Here is a 24,088-nt window from a genome sequence, read left to right as displayed (position 1 = left end):
TATAGAGGTGATCCTGTTTCAGAGATGGACTGGACTAGCCAACCATGCCCTTTGATGATTCTCCAAAGTGTGAGAGAATGGAAATGGAACCCAAGGCTTCTGCTTCCACCTCTGCAGCACTAAAATGAGCATCTTCTCTTCTGAGTCTCTCCTAACCCTGTTATTGCATATCTGATTTGCTTGCATTGTTGTTAGGGTTTTTTTTTCTGCAAATTACACAAAATGCCACCCTTTATGTAAACAGTAATTAGCTGAGGCCCAGAAACTTCCTGAACGAAGTGTCATCTTAGAGGCAAAGAAATGGGAGTGACTGGTATTGTTGATCACAGTTGAGTTTTTCTTCCAATTTAGAGTTTCCTGAATAAAACAGCTTATTTAAATAACACAATGTATGCAAAGTGCTTTGTAAATTGTCAAGTACCATGTAAATATTGGTAGTTACTATCATTATTATTGTCTAATGACAACAGATGAACTTAAGCCCTACAGGGCTGGGGAGTACAACATGTGTTTCAACATCTCATATTTTGTGTTTGGATTTTAGATTCTTGCTTCCTTGTTTGACGACTTCCTTGATCTTGATGACCACTGGTTTCTCATCTTTGTGGTAGGAGGGGTTAAGGGGTCAGCATTGGGTGGAGGAGATACTGGGGTATTTGTGTGAGTGTTTGCACAAAGGAGGTAGTTGTTCTGGCACAGACTGTTCATCTGACCATAGAGAATTTTATATTTTTATGGTTTCAGCAAAAGGGATTGAGACACCCTCATATTCTTCAGGGATGAATAACAGGTCGTGGTGTCCAGCATAAAAGAACTTGAATACTCTCACTTTCTTTAAAATAATTTTAATCCATACCCACCTTGCCCCAACTTTTTTTCCACAGACTTGCAGATCAGGAAGATTTCACTTCTTATAGGAACTGGGTCCAATGGTGAGGTGGAGGCAGAGGGAACTTATATAAAGAAGGATTATTCTTAACAATTTTGACACAAATTGGCATGTGTCAGCCTGGAGGGATGAACCAGAAGGAAACTGACTCTGGTGTGGTCTCCTTTTCTTGTGGCAAACTCACCATCTCTTTCTATTAGTCCCAAACCAATAGCAGTGAAATCAAGAGGCAGAAGAAAGAAAAGGAGCCCTTGGACAACCTGGAGTATGTTCTGTTGTGTAAGAGGATACAGGAATCCCTGGTATTGTGCCAGGGCTTATCCACCCTGGAAGACATGGAAGCCCTCACAGACACACATTGGCAAATGATAGCTACACAGGATCTGAAAAGAGGAGGATCCCTCCATTTGGAACTACAGCCTTCGGTGTTCCGGGAAGGTAAAATCGTTAGTCCCTGTGGTTGGGAGCCACAGCCAGATGAGAAAGAGGGAGTCATGCTACAATACTGGAATCATGTGAAATCTCTTGTGAACCAAAACATTAATGTAGTTTCTGAATCAGCTCAAAATCCCCACATTCTTTTTTCTGTGTCCCTTGCCCTTTATTAATCATTATTTTTGTAGGTTCCTGAGAAGCAGAGCCTTGATGTCCACCAAGTCTCTGGACTCTGTCTCTTACTTCTAACTTGAATGAAGGGCCCTTGTGACCCCACATGTATCATTGTGCAGACATACCTTTCCAACATGATATTGTGTTTAAATAAAATACGTACATATGCAGATATGTATACATAATGCATTTTAATGGGAAATATTCACTAGGCCAACATCATTCTACTTTTAAGCTTGTTATTGGTAAGCAATCTGTCCCCCGAATCCTCTCCTCCTTTGACAGACATAAGGAAAATGAGCTTTGAAGAGCTGTGCAGGAAGAACCCAAAGCTGGCCATAGAAAAAATAAGTGAAGACTTCAGGAAGTACTGTGAAAAGAAACCCGTCATTGTAGGTGAGTGCCTAAACTCCAGGAAATAAGGCTTAAATCCTGAGGGAGGAGAAAGAAAGTACCAAACTCAAAGGACATCAGCTTGTGGTGGAGCTATGCTTTGTTTCAAAGGGGCACTGGTTGGAGGCAATACCTTTAGGGGAAGATATCCTGTCTTCCCTACTCTGTACCTACCTAGAGTAATCATTATGGACAGGAAGTTTTCTATGTATTTAAATATACTTAAGTGATAGAGAATTGTGATTATAAGTTAGCCAGTGTAAAAGCAAGCACCCCTACATACACAGGAGGGCCTGCTGCATAGGTTCTTAGATCTGCTTTTCTAAAAGGAAAGCAAATTTTGAGGGGTCAACAATCACTTTAATCAAGTATATATATTTATATATATGCATATATACATGTACATCATATATATATATATATATATGTAATTCACTTAGTTCAGGGGAAAAAATCAGCACCCTGAACTTCAAGAAAATACAGAGAAATAAGGATGAACAGACAGGGCTTCCAGCTGTCTAACCATAAACAATACATACATCACAGATCAACAGAAAGATCCAACTATCTGACCATTATATACAAACATCCATAGGAGCCAGAGAGAGAAATACCAACATCTGGGTTTTCAAAGCTCAGGGCTCCTTAGTGGCTGCCCAAAGTCTCCTCTGACCAAACATTTCCAATGAGTAAGCCCCAAAGTAAAACCTCACCTCAGAGTATTTATACACTTTTCAGAGCCAGAGGGCATCACAACCCTTGAAAACCAGTGTATTAGAAACTAACAAAAGATCAAGCTTCCCTTAATGAGCAGGCCCATCACTGGTGGGGAAGATATTTAAATCTCTAATTAGCATTACAGCCTCTAAATATATAGACTGTGAAGCTCTTTATCCATCTTGATCTTGAAGCTAGGGATGTCAGTCTTCCTCTTCCCTACACAAATTGGGATAAAGAAAAAAGTAGATAGAAGTGGTCAAAGTTAAAATTACTCCCCGTAATTTTGCTTGTTTCCATGTTCCTTTGTGACTACAGGTAGACCTCTTTTCCACTGGAGATTTCTTGTTCTTTGGTGATGGTGCCATGGTGCCATGGCTCTTCCCTCATCCCTCACTCCTCTCCTCTTCAGTCTTTCTCATTCTCCTTCTGACAAACCCTAATTTAGTCAATTTTACCCAAATTTTCTTGAATAAATACAGAACTTCTCAAGTTTTAAAATCTTATAGCACTTGTAATTTCCTACTAGGAAAGACAGTGGAAACAGCTAAGAAGTCAGCCTCTCGTTTACAGTTTCCAAGCTCTTTAGCCTTCCTCAAGAAAACAATCAGTGTTTTAAGGAAACCTTCACTAAGACCCAGGTAAGAAATAGAGTTTACTACATATTCTCTACCTCTGCAGGCCTGGAGGCCACAGGTTCCCCACCTCTACACCATATCCTAACCCCCTACACACACAATTTATTTTGTTCCATTTTCTATGAAAGTCTTACTCTTGACACATTATTGTATCTATAACACAAGATGTCCAAAGTCTATCCCAACAGAGAACAAGTTTGATAAGGTACTACTAAACTGGAAAGACTTCTAGTATGTACCCTGTGACAAACTGCATTTCTCCTCTTGCCTGTATGATCACCCTTTCTTAGTCTCCTTTGTTAGATTGCCATCCATCTCCTACTTCTTAATCTCTTATGTCTCTGTCTTAAGCACCCTTCTTTTTCTATACCTTCTCCCTTGTGATATCCCCCCCCATGGATTCAACTACAATAGCTACATAGTGATTTCTAAATCTCTTTTCTTAAATTCCAGTGCTTTATCAACTACCTTCTGGATGTCTCCAAGGCATTTCCTGCTCAACATGTCCAAAATGAAACTTTATTTCCTATTAAGTGAGCTCCTTCTATCAACTTCTTGATTTGTTGAAGGCACCATCATTCTTCCAGTCCCCTAAGTTTGAATTTTCAGAGTAATTCTTGACTCTGCCTTCTCACTTATTCCCTCTGTCTAGCCAATTTCAAGTTTTGTTAATTCTCCCTTCATCAAATCTTTTAGATTTTATGCTTTGCCCTCCCTCCCAATGACCACCACCCTTATTTAGGCATTCATCAGCTGTCATCTGTACTATTGCAGCAGCTTCCTCCTCAGAGTTTCTTCTCTCAAAGCCATTATTCACACAGCTGACAAAATAAAGTTATCTTATAGTTATCTATATGCTTATATCTTTTTGTGTCCCCCATAATACAAAAGTTTTTTTGAGAGATTATTTTATTTCATTTTTCCTACCATATCCACAGTGCCAGGTATAGTGCCTTACACATGGCATGCATTCACCACATGCTTGTTGGAGTGAATGGAATTGTCCTCTAAGGACCAGCTTTGCCATGTTCAAAGACACTTGTAACTAGAAGGTTGATCATCAGTTTGTGGATTTTCTTAATCACAATAACTCATGAATATCGTCCATTAAAGCACAGAGGAGTTGTATCCATACTGAAAAAAATACGTAATTTTTTTTTTAAGTATGAAGAAAAAATGTCATCGTCTTAGAGCTCTCCCATCATTTTAGCCTGTGGATGTATGCATGAATTTTGATTCTATAGCCCATATTAGCAATCCTTCTTTGTGTTACCTAAAAACTTGAGAGCCATGGAACCTGTGTTTTCATCTAAGTCATTGATACTAATGTTGAACTTAACAGGAGAGGAAACAGCCTTGAAGAATACTGTTAGACAGAATCCAAATGAAAAATACTCTACATCGCTGATAATGAGAAAGCAAATTAATAGAACTCCAAGGTTTTACCTCACATGTATCAAACTGGCAAAGACAAGTGATAAAAAAAATGTTGGAGGATCTGTGGGAAGACAAGCACACTAATGCACCATTTTAGTGATGTTGTGAATTGTTACAAACATTTTGGAAAACAATTTGTATCATACTTAGAAATGTCACTAAACTGAACATACCCTTTGACCTAGAATGCCACTCTTAGGCATAATCTCCTTATTAGGAAGAAGTCAAAGACAGATGGAAAAGTTTCTCATGTACAAAAACATCTATTGTAGTACTTACTGTGCTAACAAAGAACAAGAAGGAAAATGGAGCCCCATATTGGGAATGGCTGAACAAATTGTATTACACGGACATAAAGAATATTATTGTTTTGTAAAAAATGACAGATATGCAGCACTCAGAGAAACTTGGGAAGATTTGTATGAATTGATGCTGCGTAAAGTATACAAACAGTAAAACAATTTAGACAGCAACCACAATGATGTAAAGCAAAAACAACAATGAATGACTTCAAAACTCTGATTAACAAAATGATTGATGATGACTTCAGTAAAGTGACAGTGAAGCCTGTTTCCCATCTCTCACTAGGGTAGTATGAGACTAGATATGTTGTAAGTCATACATTCTCAGACATGCTTATTTGTTTTCATTTATTGTAATTCTTTGTTATAATTTTGGGGGTAATTTTTTTTGGAAGTGACACTGATATACAAAAGAGCATCACTAAACTTCTTGAGGAAAGAAGAAAAGTACTGTTAGACATCTCTTCCAGTTAACAATGATTCACTAATTAAACACTTAGCATTTTGTCATTCCATCAGTCTAAATTCTGTTTAACTGCACTATCAACAAGCCCACAATTCTCCTTCCCTCTAATCCATGAGGATACAAGAAACTGTAACATGTCATTCTTGAAATCCAGGTAGACTATACTATGTTGATGGTATTTGGTTGATCTAGTCATCTAGTAAGGTCATTTAAGAAAAGGAAATTAGGCAGTTGTGTGCTCATAGATATTTAACAACTAGCTCTCTATGTCTAATACATTTTTCAGTTTAGTCTGGTTTATTAACATTTTCTCCATCACTTAAGTCTAAACTATCAATAAAACACTAAGTCAAACTCTGATTGGTAGTATTTGCTGATTTCTGAAGTATAAATGCTCACACTAAAAATTTCATAATTGGCTCCCAGTAGAGTTTATGAGTTGGGCTCAACTATACCCCCTGAAATTATCTTAATCTGGAATGCTTTTGGAGGTGGAGCCCAGATGTCTGAGAAAAGGCCAGGACTTACTTGAGCTCTCTCCTATACCCCTACAAATACCTTTAAATAATGCTTCAAAACAAATTCTAGCATGGCAGAACCCACAAAAGGAGAAAGTAAAACAATTTTCTAGCACAAGACATCTTAGAAGGTCAGCAGGAAAGATCTGTTACACGAGGCAGAATGTGGAGTACAATGTAGAACAGGCCATGCTAGTGCAGACCAGGTCCAAGCAAACCAGAATCAGGCCTTGGGAGTAGCTGAATTGGCGGCAGCAGTTATAGTTCCAGACCTCTCAACCACAGACAATAAGGAGGTCAGATAACATGTCAGAAGGAGTTTATAGGGGTCACTTTCCTGGCATAAGGCACAGGACTTGAATCTGGGTCACAGTCCTAGATGCCTGCATGGCAATATGGATCCTAGTCAGAGTTTCAGGCTTGAAAAGAGTGCTTATAGTTGTTCACAGACCAGTGCACAACAGGAGAGTAGTAAACACACCTCTCCTTAATGCATACTACCTTGAAAGGACCAAAAACTTACAGGTCCCCAGAATTGCCTCTGAAAACCACTGCACAAAAATCCTGAAGCTTGGGATACTGCTACCTTCATTCTGGAAACAGAGTCCTTCATTAGCAGAGGGCTAAACATCAAGAAATAGACTAGAAAATGAGCAAACAGCACAAAAGATCCTGCCTATAGAAAGTTACTATGGTGACAGAGAAGATCAAAACACAAACTCAGAAAAAGACAACAAAGTCTAACTCCTATATGTAAAACCTCAAAGAAAAATATGAATTCACTCCAGACCATGGAAAAGCTCAAAAATGATTGTAAAAATTAAGTAAGATACATAGAGGAAAAATTGGGAGGAGAAATGAGAGTGATACAAGAAAATCATGAAAAAGAGTCAACAACTTTGTAAAGGAGACACAAAAAAATACTGAAGAAAACAAAACCTTAAAACAAGAATAGGCCAAAAGAGGCACAAAAATCCAATGAAGATAAGAATGCCTTAAAAAGAATTAGCCAAATGGAAAAAAGAAATACAAAAAAACCACTGAAGAATTCCTTAAAAAGTAGAATTGACCAAATGGAAAAGAAGGAACAAAAGCTCACTGAAGAACATAATTCCTTAAAAATTAGAATTGGGTGCGTGGAAGCCAATGACTTTGTGAGACATCAAGAAACAATAAAAATCAAAAGAATGAAAATATAAAGAAAGCATAAAATATCTCACTGGAATAACAACTGACCTGGAAAATAGATTGATGAGAGATAATGTGAGAATCACTGGACTACCTGAAAGCCATGATTTAAAAAAAAGAGCCTAGACATCATCTTGCAAGAAATTTTCAAGGAAAGCTGCCCTGATAGTCTAGAACCATAGGGTAAAAAATAGAATCTAAAAGAATCTGCTGATCACCTCTTGAAAGAGATCCTAAAATGAAAGCTCTCAGGAATATTATCATCAAATTCTAGAGCTCACCAGTCAAGGAGAAAATATTGCAAGCAGCCAAAAAGAACAATTCAAATATCATGGATCCACAATTAGGATCACACAAGATTTAATAGCTTCCATGTTAAACAGAAGGCTTGGAATATGATATTCTTGAAATATGAGGTCAAAAGAGTCAGGAATACAACCAAGAATCACCCAACAAAACTGAGTATAATCCTTCAGGGAATGGACTTTCTATGAGATAGAGGACTTTCAAGTAGTCCTGATGAAAAGACCAGAACTTAAGAGGAAATTTGACTTTCAAATACAAGACTCAAGAAAAGCATAAAAAGGTAAACAAGAAAGAGAAATCATAAGGGATTCAATAAGGTTAAATTGTTTACATTCTTTTGCGGGGAAAATTATACTTGTTAACTCCTAAAAACTTTCTCATTATTAGTGCAGTTAGAAGGAGTATACATAGAAAGTACAGGTGTAAGTAGGATATGATGGGATGGTTATCTAAAAAAATAAAATTAAGAGGTGAGAAAGAAGAGTGCACTGGGAGAAGGGAAAGGAGAGGTTGAATGGGGTTGGTTATCTTTTTTTTTTTTTTTAATTTTAAATTTATTTATTTATTTTTAGTTTTCAGCATTCATTTCCATGAGATTTTGAGTTCGAAATTTTCTCCCTATCTTTTCCCCTCCTCCCAACCCAAGACATTATGCATTCTGCTTATCCCTTCCCCCAATCTTCCCTCCCTTCTATCACACCCCTCCCTTCCCTTATCCCCATCTCCTCTATTTTCTCGTAGGGCAAGATAGATTTCTATACCCCATTACCTGCATTTCTTATTTCCCAGTTATATGCAAAAACAATTCTTAACATTCATTCCTAAAATTTTGAATTCCAACTTCTCTCCCTTCCTCCCTCCCCACCCATCCCCACTGAGAAGCCAAGCAATTCAATATAGGCTATCCATGTGTAGTTATGCAAAAGATGTCCATAATAGTCATATTGTGAAAAACTAACTATATTTCCTTCCATCCTATCCTTCTCCTCATTTATTCTATTCTCTCTTTTGACCTTGTCCCTCTCCAAAAGCATTTACTTCTAATTACTCCCTCCTCCCATTTGCCCTCCCTTCTATCCCCCTTCACACCTGACTTATCCCCTTCTCCCCTACTTTCCTGTAGCGTAAGATAAATTTTCATACCAAATTGAGTGTGCATGTTATGCCCTCCTTAAGCCAAATGTGATGAGAGTAAACTTCACTTTTTCCCTCTCACCTCCCCCTTCTTCCCCTCTACTGAGAAAGCTTTTTCTTGCCTCTTTTATGAGAGATAATTTGCCCCATTCCATTTCTCCTCCCAATATATTCCTCTCTCACCCCTTAATTTTTTTTTTAGATATCATCACTTCCAACTTCCTACTCACTTCCAACTCACCCTGTGCCCACTATCTATATGTATATAATCCCTCCAACTACTCAAATACTGAGAAAAGCCTCAACAGTTACAAATATTATCTTTCCATGTAGGAATGCAAACAGCTCAACTTTAGTAAGTCCCTTATGATTTCTCTTTCCAGTTCACCTTTTTCATGCTTCACTTGATTCTTGTGTTTGAAAGTCAAATTTTCTATTCATCTCTGGTCTTTTCATCAAGAATGCTTGAAAATCCTCTATTTCATTGAATGACCATTTTTTCTCCTGAAGTATTATACTCAGTTTTGCTGGGTAAGTAATTCTTGGTTTTAATCCTAGTTCCTTTGACTTCTGGAACATCATATTCCAAGTCCTTCGATCCCTTAATGTAGAAGCTGCTAGATCTTGTGTTATCCTGATTGTGTTTCCACAATACTGGAATTGTTTCTTTCTTGCTGCTTGCAATATTTTTTTCTTGACCTGGGAAGTCTCAAATTTGGCTACAACATCCCTAGGAGTTTTTCTTTTTGGATCCCTTTCAGGAGGTGATCAGTGGATTCTTTCAATATTATTTTACCCTCTGGTTCTTGAATATCAGGGCAGTTTTCCTTGATAATTTCATGAAAGATTATGTCTAGGCTCTTTTTTGATCCTGGCTTTCAGGTAGTCCCATAATTTTTAAATTGTCTCTCCTGGATCTATTTTCCAGGCCAGTTGTTTTTCCAATGAGATATTACACATTATCTTTTATTTTTTCATTCTTTTTGTTTTGTTTTGTGATTTCTTGGTTTCTCATAAAATCGTTAGCTTCCATCTGCTCCATTCTAATTTTTAAAGAACTTTCTTCAGTGAGCTTTTAAACCTCCTTTTCCATTTGGCTAATTCTGCTTTTTAAAGCATTCTCCTCACTGGCTTTTTGGACCTCTTTTGCCATTTGGGTTAGTCTATTTTTAAATGTATTATTTTTTTCAGCATTTTTGGGGTCTCCTTTAGCAAGCTGTTGACTTGCTTGTCATGATTTTCTTGCATCGTTCTCATTTCTCTTCCCATTTTTTCCTCCACCTCTCTTGCTTGATTTTCAAAATCCTTTTTGAGTTCTTCCATGACCTGAGACCATTGCATATTTTTTTTGGAGGTAGAAGCTTTGACTTTTATGTCTTCTTATGATGCTATGCTTTATTCTTCTTCCTCTGAAAGAATGGAAGAAAATACCTTTTCACCAAGAAAGTAACCTTCTACAATCTTTTTTTTTTTGGCATTTTTCCAGCCAGTTACTTAACTTTTGAGTGCTTTATCAAGAGGAGGGTATACTTTAGAGACCTATAATTTCTCAGTTCCTCCAGGTTGGCACAATCAAGGGACAGGAGTTTACTCCTCTCCTGGCCTGCATTCTGGTCTGTGAGTAGGATTCCCTCTCCAAAACCTCCACCAGCTCCACCATGCCAGTGCTCCTCCTCACCTCTGGACTGCCACTCAGGACTGAGACTCAGATTGACTGCTCAATTTCCCCAGGGTCTTTAGGCAGAAGGTTCCAAAAATGAACACTGCTGGACAGTGGCTGCCATTGCCCTGGTGCCAGAGCTAAGGCCAGATCCTGCTCCCTTCTCACCCAGGTGAAAGAGCTTTCTTACCTTTGAAGCTGTCTTTGGCATTTGTGGGTTGAGAAATCTGGGAACTGCAGCTGCTGCCTGTGACTCCCCACCCTGAAGCCTGCTCCAGTCCTGTCCCTGGCTGGGCTGCACTGCTTTCTGAGCCCAGTACAATAGACCCTTCCTGTCAGCCCTCCAGGCTGTCCCGGGCTGGAAATCTCTCTCCATTGATTCATGACTTCTGCTGCTCTAGAACTTGTCTAGAGCCATTTTTACAGGTATTTTATTGACTACAGGGGTAGAGCTAGAGCAGATCCATCTCTCCACTCCGCCATCTTGGCTCTGCCCTGGGGTTGGTTATCTTGATATAAAAGAGGCCCAAAAGAAATTTTAAAGGGGAGAGGAAGATGGGGAAGGGGGAGTGCATAAACCTTACTTTCACTGAAATTGACTCAAAGAGGGAATAACATGCACAGTCAGTTGGGTATAGGAATCTCTCTTACCATACAGGAAAATAGGATGAGACAGGGGCAGACCAGGGTGGGACAGGGGCTGATAGAAGGGAGGGCAGATTAGAGAAGGTAAAAGACAGAAGGGAAACACTTTTGAGAATGGACAGGGTGAAAGAAAGAGAAGATAGGATAAATAGGGGAAAAATAGGATGAAGGGAAATACATAGTTGGTAATCATTACCAGGGGAAAAAATTTACAGGTTTCTCTGATAAAAACCTCATTTCTCAAAAGCATAGAGAACTGAGTCAAGTTTATAGAAATAAGAGCCACTCCTCAACTGATAAATGGTCAAAGGGTATGAACAAGAAGCTTTCAGACAAAGTAATCAAAGCTATCTATAGCCATATGAAAAAATACTCTAAATCACGATTTATTGGAGAAATGTAAATTAAACAACTCTGAGCTACCACTACATACCTAATGATATTGGCTAATATGACAGAGAGGGAAAAATGACAAATGTTTGAGGGGACTGGGAAAATTAAAACACTGATGCACAGTTGATGAAATTGTATTCAACCATTCTGGAGAGCAATCTTACCCTTTGACCATGCAATACCACTACTAGGTCTGTATCCCAAAGAGATTTTTAAAAAAAGGAAAAGGAAAAGGACCTATATGTACAAAAATATTTATAGCATTTCTTTTAATGGTAGCAAAGAATTGGAAATTGAGGGAATGCCCATCAACTGGCAAATCGCTGAACAAGTTGTTGTATATGACTATGATGGAATACTGTGCTATAAGAAATATAAGCAGAAAACTCTCAGAAAAACTGGAAAGACTTATGTGAACGAATGCAAAGTGAGATGAGCAGAACCAGGAGAACATTGTACACAGTAACAGCAATATTGTAACCTACTATGAATAATTTAGCTGTTCTTGTCAATACAATAATCCAAGACATTCTGAAAGACTAATGATGGAAGGTGCTATCCACCTCTAGAGAAAGAACTGCTGGAGCCTGAATGCAGATCAAAGATACTTTTTCTTTATTTTTCTTGGAGTTTTTTGTCTGTGTTTTCTTTCACATAACTTACATAGAAATGTGTTTTGCATGACCATGTATGTCTAACCTATGTCAAAATGCTTACTTCTCAATGCAGGGAAAGGGAGAGAAAAAGAGAATTTGGAACTCAAAATCTGAAGGGGAAAAAAGAATGTTAAAACTGTTTTTACATTTAATTGGGAGAAATAAAATAACAAATTTCTTAAAAATCTGGCATGCCTTCTTGGCAAATGAATTTTACTCATAGTTGTTTCTTTCCTTTCTAATTGCTCACAAATTCTCCTTTACTAGTCCATTCCTTTTTCTTGTTATGAGGGATTAATATGAAGTTCACTGATTTATGGTTTTCAGAATCTGCTTTCTTCTCCTTGTCAGAAATTGAAACATCTTCTCACCCCTGGTCCTACGGGGCCTTTCTCCTCATCCATGTTTCCTCAGAGATCAAGATAACAGTAAAAGTACATGTTATTTCACAGGTGGTGTGGGAGAATGGGAAGAATCTTAGGCTTGGCATCAAGAATTCAAGCTCAAGACCCAAGTTTTGAATTCTGTCTCACAGTCTCTTAGCTGTGTTGACCATGCACCAAATCACTTAGCTTTTCTGAGCATCAGTTTCTTTCTCTGTAAAAGAAAGAAAAATAATATCTATATAGCACTTTGATTTAATTCAATCCAATAAATATTCTTTTTCCTACTTATTCTTATTCCTACTATGTGCCAGGCACTTCCCTAAGCACTAAGGATGCAAAATATCTTCCTCATGAGTTTGTTGTCAAGATCAAATGAAAGCATGTAGAGAAAGCATTTTGCAAAACTTTAAGTCCTATACAAATGCCACCTCTTATTTAGGCACCCTGGGATTGAATTCATCTGGCCCAGGTGAACCAACTTAGGGCAGTTAAGTGTTCTTGTATTGTTTCCTCATTTATCTTGGGTTCCACTTGTCTTATTCATCTTTGTCTCTTTCTTTCCAATCTAAAGATTCTTCTCCTTCAAAGAAGATTATAATATTAACTTACATTTGTATAACACCGGAAGGTTTACAAACCACTTCCCTCATAACAAGTCTGTGGAACAGATACTCACATTCTTCTTTCCACTTAACAGGGAAGGAAACTGGCACTCAGTAAGATTGAATGACTTTTTTTCCATTTTCACACAGTCAATAAGCATTTCTTAAAATCTTGTCATGTACGAGGCACTGTGCTAAACTCTGGGAATACAAAGAGAGGCAAAAATATGGTCCCTGCCCTCAAGGAGCCCACAGTCTAAAAGGGGAAACATGTACAAATAACTATGTGCATACAAGATATATACAGGGTCAATGGTAAGTTATCTTAAGGAGAAGACACATAAGACAGGTCTCATAACGCCAGATCCAGTTCTCTTTCAAGGAGTTCACAGGTCTAACCAAAACAGAGGGTGAGCAGGTTGGCTTCTTCAATGTGAGCATTGTGCCATTTGCTCCATCTGGGGCCTGAGCAAGCAGATGAACCCTAAAGGAGAGGCAAGGGCAACCCGTGATCCCATATTGAGTCCTTAGTGAGAGGAGGGATGTCTACATGTGGAGATAGCAAAGCCTCAGCTCATTGATGACACAACAATCTGAGAACAGCCATTGTAGGAACCCTAGAATGGCCATTTGAATAGTCACCTGCCTCTGACTGTTACCAGTCATCTCATGGTGGTAGTGATAGTGAAAAGCAGGTGAAGTTCATCTAAGAGAATGTCAGGAATTCTTCCTTTTTCCAGAAGTACCACTCAAGGGATACAGAAAGTTAGGACAAGGTCCTAGGAGCTTTGGAATTCTTACCCTCTGCTTCTCCATTTGTGGGTTTGTGGAGCACCCTGGTGTTTCTTCCTGAGAGTTTTGAAGCCCCAGGAAATTGTTGCTATCTACACAGGAACCAAGAAAGTGGGAATTACTGGTAGGAATCCTGTTTATCTTTGGGTATGGAGTAGGAGTAAGCCAAAGAACTGGTCTGGTCCGTTAAGTCCCTGGACTCTGTTGACTCAGCTTGTACACCTGTCTTTGTCCATGAGAAGGAGGAAGGGAAAAGTATTTATTAAATACCTACTGTGTACCAGGCACATAGTGCTTTATAAATATAAAATTTGGTTTGCACAACCACCCTGGGAAGTAAGTGCGTTTATTATCCCTGTTTTACAACTGAGAAAACTGAGACAGCCAGGGTCACACAACTAGTGACGTTAGATTTTCCTAACTCCAAGTCCAACACTCTCTGTATTGTGCCCCCTGGATGCTGTGTGAACCTGTATTTCTTTTAAGAAAAGAAAATAGTCCTATACAGGTCCTAAGCATTGGGGCTATTACTTCTTTGTTCCCTCTTCCCTATTAAGCTTTTTTTTCCCCTCTGTAAATCCTTTCTGTTTCCCTTGGGACTTTTTCAAAGCCTGAGCCTATTTGGAGCTTTTGGCTTTCCTAACACCATTCTCTTTCTGTTTTAAAACAATCCCAAGTTATATGTTCTTACTTGTGCATTTCATTGTGTGTGTTTTTAAAATCTTTACCCCTATCAGCAGATAATCATAGAGACCATTCCACTAAGTTCTGGTGATACGTATGAAGTTGAGCATTAAAATATCAAGTTCACTGGTTTATCAATCATAGTCTGTGCATTGTTGTATAGATGTTTAAAGCAAGGAGTATAATATATATTTGTTTTCTGATAGGAGAAAGAGAGAGAGAGAGAAAAGGCAGAAAGACAGAGAAAGAGAGTGAAAGACAAAAGGAGAAAGAGAAAGACAGAGTTAAAAGACAGAGAGAGAAAAAGACAAAGAGATACCTATCCTTTTTCATGTACTTAATCAGGTTTAGAAGTTGTATATGAACAGTTTAATCCTTCTCTGTTGCCATTTTCAGTTGAAAATGTATATTGATTTAATCAGATCTCCAGGGAAATGTCTTCATTTCTCTGCACTTCATTAGATTTAGCCAGATGAGAATCATAGATCTATATTTGAAGTCACCCAGCTCAACTTGATTATTTTCTAGATAAAGAAGTTGAAGGCCAGAGAGAAGAAGTGATTTTCTAAGGTCAAAGAGTAGAAGAACCAGGATTCAAACTCCGGTCCTCTGACCCACAAACCCTATGCTCTTTCCACAATGCTATGCTTTCATGGCCATACAAGTCTTCATTCTAATGCCTTAACTTATGGTCCAGAAAGTCAAATCCCATTCACTAATACCATCTTAGTTCACTTTAAATATCTTTCTTCTTCTCTTAAAATCCTCACCTTCAATTCTGTCAGATAATCTTTCCCAAACATTGCTATTGTACAAAATACCTTCCTATCTCAAAAACCTTCAATGGCTTCCTATGCATGGAATAAAGCCCAAACTTCTTAACCTGGCACACAGTCCCCAGAACTCTGGATTTGGTTATGTACCCCCAACCCAAACTAATACTTCTGTAGTCATGGATCTCCAAATGGACATTGCATTCCTGCCTCCATCTTTGCTCTTCTCCTTGCCTGAAATGTGTTTCCTTCCACTCAAATTATCTAAATTTCACTTATACTGCCCTAGTCAGGCCATATTTGGAGTACTGGGTTCAATTCTTTCTGCCAAGTTCCAAGACATAAGCTAACAAATGTGTGTACCTTCAGAAGATGGTGATCATGATATTCAAAAATTAGTTGAAGGAACTAGGGATTTTTAGCCTATAGAAGAGATAACTTAAGGTAGGTTGTCCTTTTCTGCAGAAGTAGGTGTTAATCCATGAAATCTGCAAGGGCTCAAATTTAAGGGGAAACTTCCTGACAATTAGCTCTGTCCAAAAGAGGTGCGTGCTACCTGAGGAGGTCATTTTGTTTTCCCATCACTGGCATTCTTTAAACAGAGGCTAGATGACCATCCATTGCTGATACTGTGAGGGGATTCTCGTTCTAATGGGGATTGGACTAGATGACCTTTAAAATCCATTAGAGCTCTAATATTTCATATTCTTCAAGAACCCACTCAAGTCCTAACCTCTTTATGAAACTTTCTTTGACTGCCCCAGTGTTCTGTGATCTCTTCTTCCTCCAGAATTCTCTCTCACTGTCTGTATTCATTATGTACTTCATAGATACTACACTGTATTTTTACTAAAATCTTTTTATGCTTATTTCCTGGTCTCCACACACACAGAGAAAGAGGCTGATAGGTAAATAGATGGATAGATAGAGATAGATACACACATGCCTAATACACACATATGCATACATATATGCACATATGTATATGTACAGAGTATCTCAAATAAATATGTATTGTATCTCAAACACCTGTATCTTGATGAAATACAGCATAACATAGTAGATAAGAGTTTTCCTTAAAGACTGGAAGAGCTAGGCTTTAGATCTGCATCTGGCAGGTGCTAGCTATATGATTCTGGGCAAGACTCTTAAACTTTTCTGAGCCCTGGGAAATTCTTGAAGACAATGAGTTACAAACAAGTTGTTACCATATATGGAGAGAGGAAGTTTCCATGTCAGGAGTCTCCTACAATGATGAAATCAGAGGTCTAGTCCAAAAAGAAAATCCCCAACACAAAGCATAGTGTGCTATGTTTTCATGCAGAAGGTGTTCAATGAGTGTTTGTTACTCATCACAGTCATGATGACAAAGGCATTACATTCCAGATCCACACGCCCTCTTCCTTTTCTCTTGTCATGTCTACCTAAACTCCACTTATTCTGGTACACAAAGACTCAAAAAGCTAATCACAGTCCACCCAAATTGGTTTTTCTCTTCTCTTGCAATGGTATTAATTCCTGAGGTTCATTCATGTCCACTTCCCTATTTTAGACACCACCATCCTTACTTCCAACTTCAACCCTTTTCTCCTTCTCCTCATATTACAGAGACACAGAGAATCAAAGAAGACTGGAATTCAAAGAACTTTCTTTTAAAAAAAAGGCATCTAGATCTATTCTCTGCCTTTGGACCTTTATATAATCCTCTTGGATTCTCTTTTCCCCCTTCACTCATTCATTATAGCTAGCAGAGATAGTCCTTCAAGATAGCCAATTGTTTTGGGAACTTTTTGTAGTCATAATGCAAAAGAAAAAAATTTCTTGAAAACTTATTACATTTTCCCCTCCTCTTCCTAGGGTTCCTAGTTGATTGGATCAAACTTGAGAAAGATGCGCAAACACTCAAATATTTCCATAAGGAAAATTATAAATTGTGTTGGTTCTTCCTCCAGAACCTAAATCCATTTCCTAAAGATCTCTCAAGCCATCCATTCCTATCCCTATTCCACTGCCCCACTAAGAAAAGGACAATATCATTTAGAACTGAAAGGGACCTTGGATATTAACTCTCTATTTTTATAGGTAAGGAAGAAGAAGCCCCAAGAAATTGATGTGACTTGCCAAAAGCCACATTGGTAGTAAGTGACTAAGCCAGGATCAGAACCTCAGATTTTTCACTTCAAATGAAATGTTCTATGTGTCATAACATGAAAATCTATGTCTCCATTGAAAAAATTATTATATGCCACGGCTGCTTTCTTCTTGTCTTGCAGGAGTATCATGGAAGTCCTCCAACACCCTGTCCATTTGGATTACTTCAAGGAGTTCCTTAGAATAAACAAGGCTGAGAATCTACTGAATTTCATACTTGCCATGCAGAGGGCCTGTAATGAATCCAATGAAAAATTACAGAAAATTCTCATTGATGCCATCGTCAAGACCTTCTTCCATAACAAAATTAATGTTGGTATGAAACTCCAATCCAGCCCCGACCTCATAAGTTTCTCTCCAAGTTTCCTAGAATGAGCTTGGAGCTCTCTCAATATTTTCCAAATGTGGAATTCTGTAAGAGGGGCTTATGATCCAAGTGTATATCTCTTAGTGTCTATAAGGACTCTAAGTCCAGGAAAGGAAAATGCCTATTGATCACAGAGACAGACTATCACCATGTATCACTGTGATAAGAGGCTATTTGTAGGGACTGTGACATTGAGAGATGAAATTTGAGAGGGGAGGCAGGTAGGAAAGGAGAAGAGATATGTGAGTCTTACAGTTGAATACTATGGCTGGATCTCTTTAGACATGATCCAAGGGTCATGAAATGGGGACCATTTCAGAGAATTTCCTTGTCAGTTGTAACTTGAGCTATCTCTGAATTTCTTGATCATAAAAGGTTTAACTGTATAAGAAAACTGGCCCCTATTGCCAAAAAGGTACTGAGCACATGAGACACCAGAAAGTAGAGGAAATGCACACTCACTATCCTGCTATTCTAGCCACTTGCTATCAGTTAACATATTGAAACACATGGAGACATGCTAACATCAGGGAAGTTTCCTGGATAGCCCAGAAATTTAACCTTCCTGAACCCCAGAGGGTAACCTGATTTTAAATCCCACTCCACAAATAATCAAATTTGTCAAAGGAGAATACAGTACAATCTAGTCTAATATTCTATACACAGCAGTCACCACTCTTCCTTCTCCTTATATGTCTCAGGAAAAAAGGGAGCATAATATAGTTCAGTTACAACAACCTTGCCTTCCCTAGCATTGGTGCTAATAGAGCTCAGTCATTACTGGTTCTTCTACACTTGCTTGTCATGGAACTGACTGTATTCTTTCCTACAGTCTCCTTCCCTCACTTATAACAAAACTAGGTATAGACCAACATCTCAAACTCTACATCAGAATAAGTTCAAAATAGGATGATTTATTTACACATAAAAGATGATACCATGAGCAAATTAGGAGGGTGTGGAATAGTTTACCTGTCAGATCTATGGATAAAGGAAGAATTTAGAACCAAGCAAGATATAGAGAGCATTACTAGATGTACAATGGATAATTTTTATTACATTAAATTCTAATATCATTTAATGTTTTCCAATTACATATAAAGACAATTTTAACATTCACTTTTAAAATTTTTTGAGTTTCAGATTTTCTCTCTCTTACCCCCTCCCTTCCTAAAAAGGTAAGAATTTTAAATAATTTATTTATGTACATATATATTATATTGCTCAAACAAAACAATTGCAACCAAAATTTAAAAAAAAGCAAAAAACCTGGGGGAGAGGGAAATCTAGAGCAAGTATCTCTGACAGAGGCCTCATTCCAAAAATATATTGAGGACTGAGTCAAATTTATAAGAATATAAGTCATTCATCAGTTGTTAAATGGTCAAAATCATATAAAATGCTATAAATCAATAGTGATTAGAGAAATGCAAATTGAAACAACTCTGGGGTGCCACCTCACACTCATCAGATTGGCTAATATGAGAAAAAGAGAAAATTATAAATGTTGAAGGGGATGTGGGAAAACTTGGACGCTAAGGTGCTATTGGTGAAGTTATAAACTAATCCAACCATTCTGGAGAGCAAATTGAAACTAGACCCAAAGGGTTATAAAACCATGCATACCCTTTGATCCAACAATACAAATACAGCTACTAGATCTGTATTGCAAAGAGATGAAAAAAGGGGGGTGGTGATGGAGAACCTATTTGTACAGAAATATTTATAACAACGCTTTTTATGGTGGCTAAGTATTGGAAATAGAGGGGATGCCCATCAATTAAGGAACAGCTGAACAACCTGTGGTATATCATTGTGATGGGATATTACTGGGCTATAAGAAATGACAAGCAGGATGATTTAAGAAAAACCTGGAAAGATCTGAATGAACTAATAAAAAGTGAAGTGAGCAGAACCAGGAGAACATTGTGCATCATAAGAACGATATTGTACAATGAAGAACTATGATTGACTTAGCTACTCTCAGCAATACGGTGACCCAAGACAATCCTAAAGGACTCATTATGAATAATGTTATCCTCCTCCAGAGAAATAACTGATATTATCTAATTACAGACTAAAGCATACTATTTTTTCCTTCCTTTCTTCCTCACTCCTTTCCTTCCTTTCTTCCTTCCTTCCTTCCACGCTTCCTTTCTTTCTTTTTCATATCTTCTTTCACAAAATGACTAATATAGAAATTCTATACATCATTGTACACATATAACCTATATCATATTGCTTATAATCTTAAGGAGGGAGATAGCAGGAAAGCTACAATTTGAAACTCAAAACATTTTTAAAATGTTAAAAATTGTTTTTACATGTAACTGGGAAAAATAAAATATTATTTTAAAGAAAGAAAGAAAAACCAACAGTACCCCCTGTCAGGGACAAAAGCGAAAACAAGAGTAGATAGAGATTTTTGTGATGTGATGATTGATAAATCTTCCAAATTTAAAATATCCCCCATCAATTTCTCATAATGCCTTTTTAATTAATTAATTTCATTATTATTTTTCCAAAAAGCTGGGACAATTTATTTTTTGTTGTGTGCAGTTTTCATTTGTGATTTCTTGAAATATAGCTAAAAAAACAGACAAAAAAAAAACCCATTGTGTTTGAAGTGGAGCTACCTGACTTTGCATTTAAAACCAAATTACTCTGACTTTCATTAAATGGTCAATAACAGCCCCCTGCTCAAATCTCTGTGGCTCTTCTCTGACCAAACTCTGAGGGTCTTCCCCTCCCAAACTGATATTTTTGTGATGGTAAATAAGACCATCTTTTATCTCAGTTCTTACCAAGCCTTTAGCCAACTCAGACTTGAAAAGGACCCTAATTTAGAAAGGCTAAGGTCTGCACCCTGCGCCATTGTCAGTTGTCTTGACTTTTGTCTTGCCAATGGACTTTAGATGACTCTAGAGGAGGGAGTGAGGCTGATAACTTTACACAACTCTGCCTCTAAAATCCTATCCACATGCAAGTCAAAATATCACCCTCATGGTGTAATTGGTCCTCTTCTACAATGAAGGACAACAACAACAACAAATGCCGAGTAGTTAGTTGTTTATTTGTAATTAATGGAGAGCTTGCTGTATCCTTTAGGAGATAACATATGTTTCTGAATTGAAAGAATGCCAGGAACAGAAAGGATAAATGTTTATCTAGTCAGACTGGTAGGAAGAAGACAGAGAAAGAGAAAAGCCATAAAACTGCAAAAAGAAGATTTACTGAGGAAACAAGAGAGGGAAATTTAGTCTGCATTGAAAGGTGGATGAATACAGATAGGATGAATACAGATAGGATTTGGGGGGGAATTCAGGGACCCCCTCCCAAAGACCGGAGTATAGGAGAGGGAAGTCTGGAATGAATTCATGGACTGAAGCATTCTTTAATTCAAGATGGCAAAGGTCTGTGTTCGTCCTTTGTTGGCCAAAGACCATGCCATCAGAGAAATAATGATATAACTTGGACTTGACTTTGTTTTGAGTGAGGGCTGTGCAGGTCACCAGCCTCACTTCTCCAGAGCCATCTCAATCCAGTGACCAGATATTCATCAGGATGACTGGAGATGACCCAGGATGAGGCAACTGGGGCTAAGTGACTTATCCAAGGTCACACAACTAATGAGTGTCAAGTGTCTGAGGTGAGATAATGCCAATATGACAGGCAGAGCTCCTTAGGGAACTAGCATTCCTTAAGGAACTTGCAACTTAACAGGAATGGTGTGTATTAGCAACCACACTAAAATACAGGGTGGGGTGCTAACACAGGTTCTTTGATCTGCTTTTCTAAAGGAAAGACAGCCTTAAAGGGGATAACAATCTTACTTTAATTAATATATAGATAAGTACAGATAAGTGGTCCAAGAATAAATCCAATAGACAGGATTCCAACTATCTTAATAATCTTACTTCACACTTTAACGTTTACATACATCACCAGATGGGGAGAGCAGCACCATTTCAGTAGTTGGGGGGCTCTTAACAAATGGCTACCCAGAGTCCCATTCAGGATATCAAAAGGTCCTTCTTATGAGCCAACTCCCAAAGCAAAATGCCAACCTCCCACAATACATAACAAAGATTCGGACCCTGATTGGCTTAGAGCCAGAAGGCATGTGACTCAGCATAGCTGTGAATTATCAGGGTTCAAAGGAGATTAATACTTCAGATGTTTACAATTTAGCCTGAGCCTGGAAAACTGAATTTCAAAAAGAAAACAACAAAAATCCCACTTTACTTGTATTTACATGATGCTAAAGCTTATACAGGAAAAGTAGTGAATTATCTGATAGATATTTTAATTAGGTGATAACTTACAACATTGGTCACAGGCATCATTCACTACTAGAAACCAGAGGAAGGAGTTTCTCAGGAGTGTATTTTTGATCTGTTATATCTGTAGCAAAATAATTGTGAGAGTTGGTATGTAAAACTTGACCTCTAGATTAAATATGGTAACTTTGGCAATCAATACATGATAATTCTGTGGTTACAAGATAGTCCTGTTTTTACAAGAGAATTTCTTCAAAGATCAGCTTGTTCTTGTGATGGGGACAGATAGTTTATTTTACTTGAGGCCCACTCATGAGGAATTGTGGGGAAAGGTAGTTTGTCTTACTGGGACCTACTCATGAGTTATTGCTAGGCATAGTGTCCTTGGGCTGGGGAGAAAACTGTCAGGGATAGTGTTTTGAGGCTAGGGAGAAATGTGATCTTGGAACTGGGTTCCAAACACAAGCACCCCATCATCAGGAAGTCGTAAAAGGGATACTGGATGGTGAATTGGTTTGCCTTGTGTGACTAAATGGCAGAAGATTAGGCAAAGAGATCTCAGTGAGACTAATATATCAAGCTGTACAAAACTATATCCTCATAGTTAGCTACCTGAGTAGAATTCCCAACCTTAGCATACTTTCACACCTTGAGTAAAGTCATTTCAAGTTTAAAAGACTTGAAGAAAGAATATGTGGAGTAATAGAAGAGTCCAGGTGTTAGAGAAGTGTGATGTTTAGAAAGTGTGGGAGACATAATTTCTGGGTAATTAATCATTTTATTAATAATGATAGCATTTTATTAATAACAAGAGTGGTCATTTGCTGTCTCTGTTGGACCAAAGATGACTCGTGGCAGTGGGTTTACAGTTGACAGGCCCTTGGAAGAGTAGATGTTCCTGAGGATGGTAATCAACAAGGAATGAGAGAGAGAAAGAATTTAATTCTTATTAAATATTATTATTTCATTCTCATTAAAAGTGGACCCATTTCAATGAGGGATAGGGGATATAACTTTATGTTATTTGCTTCAAAATTGCCATGCTTGGGCAATCTATTCAAAGAATGTATATCTCCCATCCAAGCCTAAGCAGAATACAATGGGATGGGATTTTCACCTCCGATTAAATTCCTGTAAGGTTGGGTGGAATCTGAACAAGATTGAGGAGAGACTTAATTCAGTCTCATTATCAGTAATATCCTTCAGAGACTGAACTTTGAAATGAGGACTTTAGAAAAAAGGGGGAGAACTATGTAACTCCTCAAATCATTAGTTATTGATAATCATTCCTCCTAGAGATCTAGAATCAAGTCCCACTTTGGACACATACTATTTGACATTAGGCAAGTTATTCAACCTTTCAGTGTCCCAAGCACGTAGGATCTTATATGTTACAGATGAGTTACTGATCTCCATCAGTGGAGAGTTTTTCCAGACTGGTATTTCCTTACATTGTTGAAATCACAGACCCTGACCGTGCCATGCCTTTCCCCACCTCAACAACAACAACGACAACAAAAAGTCAAAGTGAATGCTAAGAGAATTCAGAGAAAAGGAATAATTGAACTCAGATGGAAGTAAAGGCTAGGAAGGTCAAAGGTCAAGAGAAGATGTCTCACCTGGTAAAGCGAACCATGGCTAACTGTGAGCAGAATATGGTGTTTCCTGATTTCCTCCTCTTCCTTTGTTTTTTACAGAGGATATACTACAGTGTACTCTCCCTATCCTCAAAGAAATTGCTCACATGCGTCGAGTTTCTTTAGCAATGTTGATGCAGGTTCAGAACCAAATCCTGAAATACTTAGAAGAAAAATGGTAAGTAGAATGGGCTGAAGGGGTGCATTCATTTATGGCTTCATTAAGTCACAAGGATGAAACCCAAATGCCATTATATTATTCCAGGGCAGACTCCTTGCTCTCCTTCTTCTTCCTTGTTTCAGTGGCTATGCTTTCTCTGCTGTGCTAATATCTTTATTCTCAAATCACAAGGGGATATTACACTATCATAAGATGGATAAGAGCTTAGATAAACTAGACGGCTCTCTTCAGAGTTATCAGCACTGCTAAGGCAGATCTAGGATCTCTCCCCTCAACGCCTTCTA

General features: G+C 38.0%; 1 protein-coding gene and 1 long non-coding RNA gene across 5 annotated transcripts in view; one reads left to right on the top strand and one right to left on the bottom strand.

Moving 5' to 3' along the window:
* Positions 1-24,088, top strand: part of RGSL1 (regulator of G protein signaling like 1) — a 93,139-nt gene that overhangs the window by 28,712 nt on the left and 40,339 nt on the right. For all 4 annotated transcript variants that reach the window (XM_072648464.1, XM_072648465.1, XM_072648463.1 and 1 more), the window contains exons 8-13: positions 545-607; positions 1,090-1,327; positions 1,784-1,894; positions 3,138-3,249; positions 17,462-17,655; positions 23,684-23,801. In XM_072648464.1, coding sequence (XP_072504565.1) covers positions 545-607; positions 1,090-1,327; positions 1,784-1,894; positions 3,138-3,249; positions 17,462-17,655; positions 23,684-23,801 — 836 coding nt within the window. The remainder of the gene's footprint in view (positions 1-544; positions 608-1,089; positions 1,328-1,783; positions 1,895-3,137; positions 3,250-17,461; positions 17,656-23,683; positions 23,802-24,088) is intronic.
* Positions 11,925-13,478, bottom strand: LOC140529655 (uncharacterized). The gene is made up of 3 exons (XR_011975630.1): positions 13,234-13,478; positions 13,014-13,140; positions 11,925-12,548 (listed from the first exon to the last, which is right to left on the bottom strand). It is a non-coding gene; the product is annotated as an uncharacterized lncRNA (long non-coding RNA).

The sequence above is a fragment of the Notamacropus eugenii genome, chromosome 2, assembly GCF_028372415.1.
Source record: "Notamacropus eugenii isolate mMacEug1 chromosome 2, mMacEug1.pri_v2, whole genome shotgun sequence".
Lineage (NCBI taxonomy): Eukaryota > Metazoa > Chordata > Mammalia > Diprotodontia > Macropodidae > Notamacropus > Notamacropus eugenii.
Note: the sequence above shows the minus strand (reverse complement) of the source record. Positions and strands in the feature narration are given on the sequence as shown.